This window comes from Rhipicephalus sanguineus, chromosome 6 (assembly GCF_013339695.2).
Source record: "Rhipicephalus sanguineus isolate Rsan-2018 chromosome 6, BIME_Rsan_1.4, whole genome shotgun sequence".
Lineage (NCBI taxonomy): Eukaryota > Metazoa > Arthropoda > Arachnida > Ixodida > Ixodidae > Rhipicephalus > Rhipicephalus sanguineus.
In genome coordinates this window covers 136,253,881-136,264,416 of record NC_051181.1, presented here as the reverse complement: position 1 = coordinate 136,264,416, position 10,536 = coordinate 136,253,881, and the positions used below count along the sequence as shown (strand labels likewise).

The 10,536-nt window shown below is 43.5% G+C and overlaps 2 protein-coding genes across 4 annotated transcripts in view; both read right to left on the bottom strand.

The window, feature by feature from the left end:
- LOC119396502 (homeobox protein slou-like) overlaps nucleotides 1-10,536 on the bottom strand; it is a 346,344-nt gene that overhangs the window by 146,734 nt on the left and 189,074 nt on the right. The window lies entirely within an intron of this gene.
- LOC119397580 (glutamate receptor ionotropic, kainate 2-like) overlaps nucleotides 353-10,536 on the bottom strand; it is a 28,535-nt gene continuing 18,351 nt past the window's right edge. Inside the window, exons 6-7 of the mRNA XM_037665004.1 lie at nucleotides 9,020-9,216; nucleotides 353-560 (exon numbers count right to left, since the gene is read on the bottom strand). Of these exons, the coding sequence (XP_037520932.1) occupies nucleotides 353-560; nucleotides 9,020-9,216 (405 nt within the window). The remainder of the gene's footprint in view (nucleotides 561-9,019; nucleotides 9,217-10,536) is intronic.

The following is a 10,536-nucleotide window of genomic DNA, read 5'->3' as shown; positions in this document are numbered from 1 at the left end:
ATGTTTTTCCTTTTTCTTTAATACGACATTAGAGCCTCTGAACCTTAATTATTTGTATCAGCAATACTCGCATTGAAAGTGGGAGTAGAGTTCAATTTATCCGTTTCGTGGGAACATACATACATACATACATGCATGCATGCATGCATGCATGCATACATACATACATGCATACATACATACATACATACATACATACATACATACATACATACATACATACATACATACATACATACATACATACATACATACATACATACATACATACATACATACATACATACATACATACATACATACATACATACATACATACATACATACATACATACATACATACATTGTGCAACTAACTCACCTCAAGGTAAGTGCGGGTGCTTCCACCTCGTATGGCGATGTAGGTGAAGCCGGGGGTCTTCATAAGCTGGTCGACAGAGTCGTAGTCGGGTCCGCTGTCCTGCCACAGAATGCTCTCGCACAGGTTGCTCACCACAATGGCGAGCACGATGAAAGTGAAGAAGTACCAGAAGCCAGCCAGCACGCGAGTCGCTGGGGCCCTGCAAGCATAGAGAATGAGCAAGCGGAACAGCGAGGAATCATTACGAAAGTTTCGGCCAGAGAGGTCTAATTATGTAGGGCATCCAACCGGAACTGCCTCTCGTTAACTTCCATGCATTTATATGCCGCTCTGCTACCATCCCTCCATAACGGCATAGTAACAGAGCTGCCGAACTTGCATGTGCGCGCGCGCGCGCGCGCTGCGTTTATCTTTCGTTTGCTGTTTTCTTTTCGCATGCAACAAACTTCAACATGAGGTTTGTTTTCGCATGCAACATATTTCAACTTTAGGTCACTGTTCATTTCTTCACCTTCAGATCTCAATTACCTTTCTTTTCTCTCTCTCCATCCAGTTATTTAGCTGTATGTCGGTGAACTATATAGTCGGTGCTCGGTGAATTGCTGCTGAGCGCCAGGCTACGCGCTGTATTCTCGGTAGCTGCGGACGCAAGTGATGGTGATCTATTGAAGCTTATGCCACACACTGGGCATAACCCGCCGTGGCAGTTTAGTAGGTAGGGTGTCGCGCTGCTAAGCTCGGGGTGCGGGTTCGATTCCCGGCCGCGACCGCACTTGGAAGACGGCGAAATGGAAAAAACACCCGTGTACTTATGTTTAGGCGCATGTTAAAGAACCCCAGGTGGTGAAAATCAATCCGGAGCCATACACTACGGCGTGACTCATGATCGCGTCGTGGTTTTAGCGCTCGCAAAACACCATGAATTATTATTATTGCACTGGGCATTGCCACACGTCGGGCAGAATCTATCACACAATCATTTTCTAACTATGCAAATCTGGTCAGCTTATCTGAGGTTAAGTTCTTTTCTCTATGGGCACTGAGAGATAACTATGCTTTTCCGCAAAAATCGCGTGGTGTTGACTAGAAGGACGCGGCTTCTTTGAATTTGCATTCGGAGCTCTTTAGGGGCCCGGGTTGTCGTATGCTCCTATATTTCATCTCCAGTCATCTGTCGTTTGTTGTCATTTCATGTCGTCGCTTGGCGTCACGCAGGCAAAACCATGAATAGCATAGCCACGTATAGTATAGTATAGTATAGTATAGTATAGTATAGTATAGTATAGTATAGTATAGTATAGTATAGTATAGTATAGTATAGTATAGTATAGTATAGTATAGTATAGTATAGTATAACAAGGGGGCGTGAAAGGAATTTAAGGGTGAGGAGGAGAGGAGAGGGTAAATCATTGCATAGCTATGTCTGCTGTAGCAATGTGTAGTATAGTGCAGCAAGGTGTGGGAAATGGAAATGATGGTTAGGAGGAGTGCTGTGAGCGTGAGGAGGAAGGAAAGGTGGAGGGGAGGGTAAAGCATAGCATAGCCGTGTATAATATAGTGTAGCAAGGGGGTGGGAAAAATAAGTGAGGATGAGGAGGAGAGAAAAGAGGAGGGCAGAGAACACCACTGCATCACAAATGAACGTTTTCTTTACCACCGTGGACGCCGAGCAGTCTGAACATTTGGAACGCCAGCGTCGCTGAAGGGCAGGCGAATCACTGCTCTGCACCAGTAGCATAGCCAGAAATATTTCTCGGAGGGGGGTGCGGCGTGGAGGGGTTCAACCATACTTTATGTACCTTCGCGCGTGCGTTTGTATGTCTGCGATACACATGCAAAATCGAAGATATCGGGGGGAAGGTTTGAACCCTCTACCACCCCCCCCCCCGTTAAGTAATGCTCTGCACTTCCTGCAGATTTCACGTTGAGTGCAACTGCATGCATTTTCCTTTCTTTGTTTCTCTCCCACACTCTTACAGCAAAATGAGGGAACGTACGTATTATCTCAAAGTGCTTAGAATCACGCATTATTAACGACCACTTTTTTTCAATTGATTTATGCTGTCCCTGCTGCTTGCACCTATATCATTATTTACCTTCCAAATTTCCAAATTCAATAATTGGATTACTGTTTCGCTAATGCCCAAACGCGTCCTTCGCTTTAAACATAATGTACCAAAGCAGTCGAGTACGTAGTTCTGATGATTAACTATTCAGCCTTGTACCTTGTCGAAAGACCGGGGCGGCCTTTCTTCAATGGCTCTGCAGCGTAAAAGTTTCATTAATGGACTCGCTGGAGCGTGAGAGGCGTGGGTGCTCTTTCCATTCGGTACTTTCCCTGTGAGTAAAGCTCGTTTAAAGCAAATTAGGTGCAGAGTATCACTGATTTTCATCAAGGAGAAAAATTTAAGATAAAGTGAAATAGCTTTAGACTAACTCCTACACATTCACTCTTCCGGCGTATATTTCGCCCTAATTATACTTCTATATAATAGTTATGTCCCTTACTTTGCATAACGTAGTAGTTGTTTATGTTCAAATGTTACATCAGGAAAACGGTGGTTGTGATGATGATGCGAAACTATCCCAAGGAAGTCCCGGTTCGCCTCCTATAAGGTGATTCAGTACTCTAAAAGGACACTAATGTTAAACATTAAATCAGTTTAGACAGACAATTCATTTTTCTAGAACACTGTTCTAATTATTTTCGCCATCGTAGCAAAACTATTAGTAGATGGAATGATGGTTAAAGTTTCACTTTTGGATTTCGCGTCGAAACTTCAGCGCGTAGTCAGTGTGACGTCACAAATTTGAACGCCTCTATTTTGGCCACATTGGTTCAATAAAATTTTCTGAAACTTGCTACGTTAAGGCTTCGGGTCCCTCATAACACAACGTAAACAATTTTTCACCGATAAGCGATCGCGTAGGCCGCAGAAAACGCCGTCAAAATCTATGACGTCACGGAGAGCTGGTGCGGGAACCTGAACGTGAGTCGACACCTGCATTTTTTTTTTCTGCGCCGCTTAATAAGTGCCTTCTCGCGATAAGAGTGGCGCTTTAGGTATCGTGAAATTGTAATTCGAGAAAACTTGTTGCAACAGCGGAGCTCTTTATGCTCGGCGAAAGTCCGTTAGGCGCGAACAAAAACGATCATCACTCGGCCAGTACGCCCTCTCTTTGTCCTCTTCTTGATCTTCTTCGCTCCCAGAACACGTGCGTCGATTGGTCCGGCGTGGGATGAAATAACTCTGATGGGCGAGAGAACGAGTACACGGGGAAAGAGAGAAAGAAATGGAAGAAGGACACAAAAAAAAATTGGGGGACGCTGAAGCTTCACCTTTAAAGGGACACTAAAGGGAAAAAATGAATTGGTTTAGATTGATAAAGTGTGCTCGGAGAACTCCTGTGTAGTTTATTTCACCACCATAGATTTATTATTAGAGGAGAAAACCAAGTTCAAAGTTTCATTTTTAAATCTCGCGCCGAACTTTGTAATTCGTGACGTAAAAGACTTCAAAGAGCAATTAACGTATTTTGGCGCCACTGGCTCGACGAAATTTCCACAAACTCGTTATGTCAAGTCTCTAGCCCCCTCGGAGGACAATGTACTTCGATTTAACCGATTAGGAACTACGTAGGCCCAAGCAGGCACCGTCAAAAATATGTGACGTCACGGCAAACGGTGCGGGAATTCCAAGGTGGCGTCGCCACCTGTATTTTCTTTTTGCGCGTTTTCTCGCTTATTAAGCGTCTTCTCGCAGCAAGCGTGGTGTTTTTGGTATCGTGGAAGACTGCTTTACTAATGCGAGAAAAATCGTTTTGCTCTTAGTGTCCCTTTAAGAGTTGAACGCGATAGCGATATCCGGCCCCATCCTCATCGCGCTCTGTTTCGCTTGTCATTATGTTCAGTCACCCGGTCTCACACACACACACACACACACACACACACACACACACACACACACACACACACACACACACACACACACACACACACACACACACACACACACACACACACACACACACACACACACACACACACACACACACACACACACACACACACACACACACACACACACACACACACACACACACACACACACACACACACACACACACACTCGGCATACCTATAGTAAAGGTAAGGGTTTCCGCCCTCTTCAAGAGCACTTTTATGACAACAGTGTACCCACTACGTGTGTAAGAGAATGCGCGCACTAATGTGCATGCCCTTTGTATTGGGTGGCATGCTTTAAACCAGTAGCAATTACGCGCGTGATACTTTTTCGAAGTTGCGATGCACCCACTACGTGCTCGTAAGGGAATACGCGCAGTTATGCCTGTGCCTTATGTAATGGGTGGCCGGCTTTCAACCACCAACTCGTTATGCAGTTCACATGGTGTGACGCCCGATGGCAATATACGCTTGTACCCCGTTTTTTCTGCGATATTACATCTCGTACTGTGACACCTGTACACAGGACGCGCATGTTTGTGAAGCATTAAAGTTAATTTCAGCGCAGTTCTAAGCAATGGAGTGGCTCTGTGGTAGAACACCTGCTCGCCACGCAGACGGGCTGGGTTCGATTCCCACTCGAACATGCGATTTTTTTATTATTTATTTTATACAAGATGAGGATTTTCCGCTCACAACCAACGCGCCCACACCGACGCCGACGCAAACACTGGCATTTCTGCGGAACAATCTCTTTAACGCGATCGCGTTAAAAAAAGATAGAAAAAACAGAGAGCGAGACAGAAAGAGAAAGGAGAGAAATAGATCGAATCAAAGGAATATATATATATATATATATATACTATATATATATATATATATATATATATATATATATATATATGAAAGGATCAGGGGAGCGACACCAGCTCCGCTCTTTCCTCTGTCTTCGCGACACTATTGAATAGCTACCAAGTTTCTTTTTTTTTTCTTTGATGGTCCTTTATGAGCGCACATTCGTTGCAATGGTGAAATGTGCGGTACAAGAAGAAAGTTACTTCAAGGAACGACAGTAGCACCTTTACGAAATGCAATAATTGTAAAGGCAGGATGTGTCTTCAGGATCGCACGTCTTATTTACGTGAAAAGCAATTCTCACAGAACTGTTTCACGAGTTTCACGTTGATCTCCGCTTTCTGAAGAGAGAGAAGCAACTTTATTTATCGCTTCTGACCAAAGGTCCCCAGTAGTTTCTCATCTACATAGTATACGACGAGCTAACTTTCTTATTTTAGCCGCAAATTATATTACCGGCCTCAATTTGAAAATCACGGATGCAATTATGAAGAATTGAGTGAATGTCGCGAGGATTCAATACAAATTAGCGCGTCTCTCTTTTTATCGGTTAAGCCACAGAGTCTGCTAATTAGAGGGTATTTATTGCTGTCGCCCTTTTTGCTGCCGCATTAGTGCTACTCATATGGGCAATGGCACAGGCAATAGGGATGAGATGTAATTACCACCGCAACATTTCAAATTAACGAAAGCGCGACTGACGCTCCGCTTCCTAACGCGTTTCTTCCTCTCATCATGCGAGGTACTTTTTTTTTTTTGTGACGTGCTGTGAATTACGGTGTTCATGCAAATGAAGCGGTTTTCACACAGATTTGTTTTTCTTGGAGCTGATTTATTAAGGCAAAAAAAGCCTTAGATGCCTCATGAAAAGTGAAAATTGACCGTCGGCGTCCCGCGGCGATGGCATCAACACGAGCGATGCAAAAAATCACCGTCAAGTGATGACGTCCCCATACGACGTCATCACGACGTCACATATCGCCAGAATTTGTGACGCCATCTCTATGACGTCACATAACGTGACGTCACAGAATGACGACATAACATGGCGTCACACAGTGACGTTATCACATGACGTCGTCGCTTCGTCAAAGGTGGGCCGATCACGAAGGCAGTGCAACACTAGGTGAGGTTCAGAAAACTTGCAATGCCTTCGATCCTCGAAGCAGTGCAAAACCGCGTTAGCTGCACAAAGCTTTCGGAGGGAGACGGGGGAGGGTCACTGCATCGTACCGAGAAGAAAAAAAAAAGATAGCTTTCGCCTTGGAGTGTTCTCAAGTGAATGTATAAGGGCCCCTGTCAGATTTTACGTTAGGGCCACGCACTCTTTCACTTCAGTGCAACAGCTCTACTTTGTCTTTACTCTTTGGAGCACACACAACACACATATATACAACGTTTTACGCACACACATACAACGCTGATGAACATCCCTCCTCAACTTTCTATGAACAATCTTCATGTTAACTTAAATGCTGGCGTTAATGTTTAAAAATGTCTCTTTCCATCATTTTTGCCGTACAGAGAGATAAAAAAGATGAAGGATCAATACCTTCTATCAGCCCATGCTGCGTGCTTCAATTGGCGCCAGTGAAAATTTATGGACGCCCTGAATGCTCTTGCTATACATACTGCTTTTTGATACATCGCTGGTGCCACTGTACTTTCACGTCTTATGTATGTATGTATGTATGTATGTATGTATGTATGTATGTATGTATGTATGTATGTATGTATGTATGTATGTATGTATGTATGTATGTATGTATGTATGTATGTATGTATGTATGTATGTATGTATGTATGTATGTATGTATGTATGTATGTATGTATGTACGTACGTACGTACGTACGTACGTGCATGCCCGTACCGTAGTTAAACACTGTATCTAAATTGTATAACTTTCTTGGCACGTCTGACTTATTTGCTTCTATACCCTCAGTACCCGAAGACCGTACAGAATGTAGTGTGGACAGGAGAAAAAATACACGTCATAGGTGGTTAGTACTTTTAGAGAAGGCGCGCGGTACGTATAATAACGTTTAATGAAAGATTCCGGTAGGGATGATGGAGGCGGTCAATAGCACTTCTCTTTATCGATTGTGTTAGGCACGAATCGATGAGGATACAAACTGGTGCGACGAAAAGGAATGTCCACCTTATAGCAGCGGTTATTACAACATTGTACTTTAATTGGAATATAGAGAAGTTTACATTTCTTATCATTATTAAAAGTTTTGTGGAGCAGCGATAAAGTAGATATTTTTTTACTCGAAAGAGAGGTTGTGGAGTCGAGGCGAGTTTAATCTTTCTTAAGCCAGAGGAAATATGTTAACGTTATGAAATGCACTATACATACAGCTTCATGGTGGTTCGAGACTAATAACTAGAAATTCTTCAATACGGTCCCACCTCTCGGCGTGTCTTTTCAAACCTAACCATCCCATTTGTTTTTATACAACCTTGCTTTAAGAAAAAACGGTGCCTAGTCAACTGGTTGGTTTCATGCCCTGGTTAGCATGCTTCTCTTTGATCTCTCTAATCACTTTTCTACGGGAACTCGTCCCCTCCCTCCCTTCACCTTCTGCCTGAAGGATTAACGCTTGATACCTTTGGATGGCGGCAGCTTGCAGTAAACATGGAGCTCAAATTGCTCTCAACAAGGGTACGCGCATTTCAGTGAACAAGTCTTCCTTTCCGTCTATGCTATTCTGAAGAATGTTTTTAGTTTAAAATGAACGCCGCGAGTATTTATCAGTGGGCGTACGTGCTTACTTATTGTACATTTATTGCTCTAACATATAATGCCGTGCAGAACTAACCTACGCATGCTTTGAAGTTTAAACCAGTTCCATAACCTAACGAGGACGTATCTCCGAAGTATGTCAGGAAAGGGGGGGATGGAGGGGGGTCATGAAAGGTTGGGTATTCAATGGCAATATCAAAGGGTTTAATTGAAGTCGAACCGCTTATAATGGATCTGAAAACAAGAGGAAAGTTGTAAATATCTAACAGGAATTTTATTATTTATGCAGCTCAGCGATCGACACTTCAAAGTAGCCGATACGACCAGGCAGAAAAAAACATCGTATAATTAGCCAGCGTGTACTGCGCTTACCCCTAAACAGTCACGAAAACGCCACAATTTAGGCTAAGTAATGCACGTACTTTTGTATCCACCGGCGTCAGTTCGAGTCATGTCTGTGTGATTTTGGATCGAACTCTTACATAGAGCCATCTTTATCCTTAGCGACCTATACCTTAACGCCATGACGCGGTGACCTCGAGCAATTGCGCATAAAAGTCGCTGTACAAAATATTTGGCGTCACGTTTCTATATCCATATATACGGCCGCAGCCGGGAGCTTATACATGCATGAAGCAGCAAATGATGCTGGGGGCCATGGAGTGTATTGCTCTGCTACTGTCCTCGATTTGATGGAGAATACAAACACTCCTTAACGCGTTGCGGCGACTTGACGATCGGCTTCGTTATCTGCCGGTGTTGCGACAGAACACCGTCCCCATTGCTGGTCGGCTCACAAGGCAATCAAGACACTTTTGTGCTTCTTGAGGATGACCTAGATACATACATGAAACTGCTGTATGCTCCAGGGGTCTGTGCAGGAGGCCGGCTGTTTAATGTATGTACACGGCTGCTCAGGCGGCCCCGATAAATGGATTCAAAACCACAAACGGCTATCTAGCTTGGTTCCGACCAGCAACGACTCGGTTTTGCGAGTCCTTCAGAAAAGAAGTTTCTTTCCCTCTCTTGCTTTCTCTCTCTGTTTTGAACTTTCGCTATCTCTCTGTGTTCATTACCAGCCTGGCCTCTTACCTGGGGTCGAGGCTCACTCTCTGATGGAGAAGCGTAGTGAGCACGAAGAGGAAGCAGTTGAAGAGGTTGAAGCGGTTCTCCATGCACTCCCCGCCCTTCCCGTCGTCTACCAGCATCCACTCGCGGAAACTGAGGCGCGCGCTGATGTACATCACGAATATGGTGCACGCCGTAGCCAGAAGAATGTAAATCCACACCTGCAATATACAGTCCCACAGAGTGAGAAATTGATAGCCCAAACAAACGCTACATCCATATTTGTTGCAAACAAATACGAGTGCTTCACTGCTCAGAGTATTGTGATGAAACGTACACTAAGACGTACTTTATTTCGTGAATGTACCGTAGCTTCTAAAGTTTAGGGACCACAAGGCCTGGTAAAACTTTGAATTTTCCAGCAATTTCTGAATCTATTCGGTCGAGCTGCACAGTACGTGTTTTTATTTTATTGATATAATGGCACAAATAAGGCGCCGGCTACTCCTTAGCCCTTGAGTGGAGATCGAGCATACAGCATAGGAATAGCATAAAATTCAGCAGTACATGTAAAATAAGCACACGAGCACAGATATGGAAAAACACACACACACACACATATATCAAACAACACCATCGTAACGCAAAAGGAAATGTCCGAAAGGCAATTAATAATGTCTTTGATAATGCCCCTGGTCAGCATTGAACCAAATCGGCGTTTCAGAACAGGTCAGAAATCTAAATTCAAGGCTACCTGACGAAGCAGCGGGAATATCCAGCTTTTTCTTGTGCCCCGTGGCCATTAAATTGTTGACACTGACTGTACGTTCCACCTATATCTAACAGGTAGTATTTCTCCAAACAACAAGTTTATTTAAAGCAATATTTTATAAATGCGAGGAGTTATCTGATGCTCTCTTGCGAATTATGTGATCATGCACTGTGAAGGTGCACTCCAACGTAATCAAGTCTAGCTAGTCTAGATAAAAAGGTGTTTTCATTTCTGGAGTCGCTGGTCCCTATAACATTAATTCTACATAGTCACTGCTAGCAGATGCTGAACATTTCCATACTTCGCGAAAGCTTCGATGTGTCCTGACACAAGAAAGTTTATCAGACATCTTATCTGTTGACCTCTAAAACGTTCAATGAACGTGCATTTCCAAGCCAAATGGCAATGTGTAGTTTGTGCTCTCATGACATATTTCATCGTTTGGTTCGGGTAGCGAAAATGGCGTTTTTCTTTCCTTTTCGCTTTCGTTTTAGAACAACGTGAGTTGTTCAACGTTCATATCTAATCACGTTCACAACGGACAAACCCGAAGCGAGTAAAAATACCGAACCCGGTAGTCGTGATTTTTATGTTGAACCAGCAGCACGTTACTCTATCATCCTCAGTTCATTATTACACACCCGGTACCGAACTACTTTGTGAAGTTGTCGAAAAACGTTAGCACCTGTTCGGGAACCTACTAGAAAGCCTCCATTAAATGCTTTGGTTATTTTACAGGGATTCTTTTGGGATACTTTAGGGATAATGC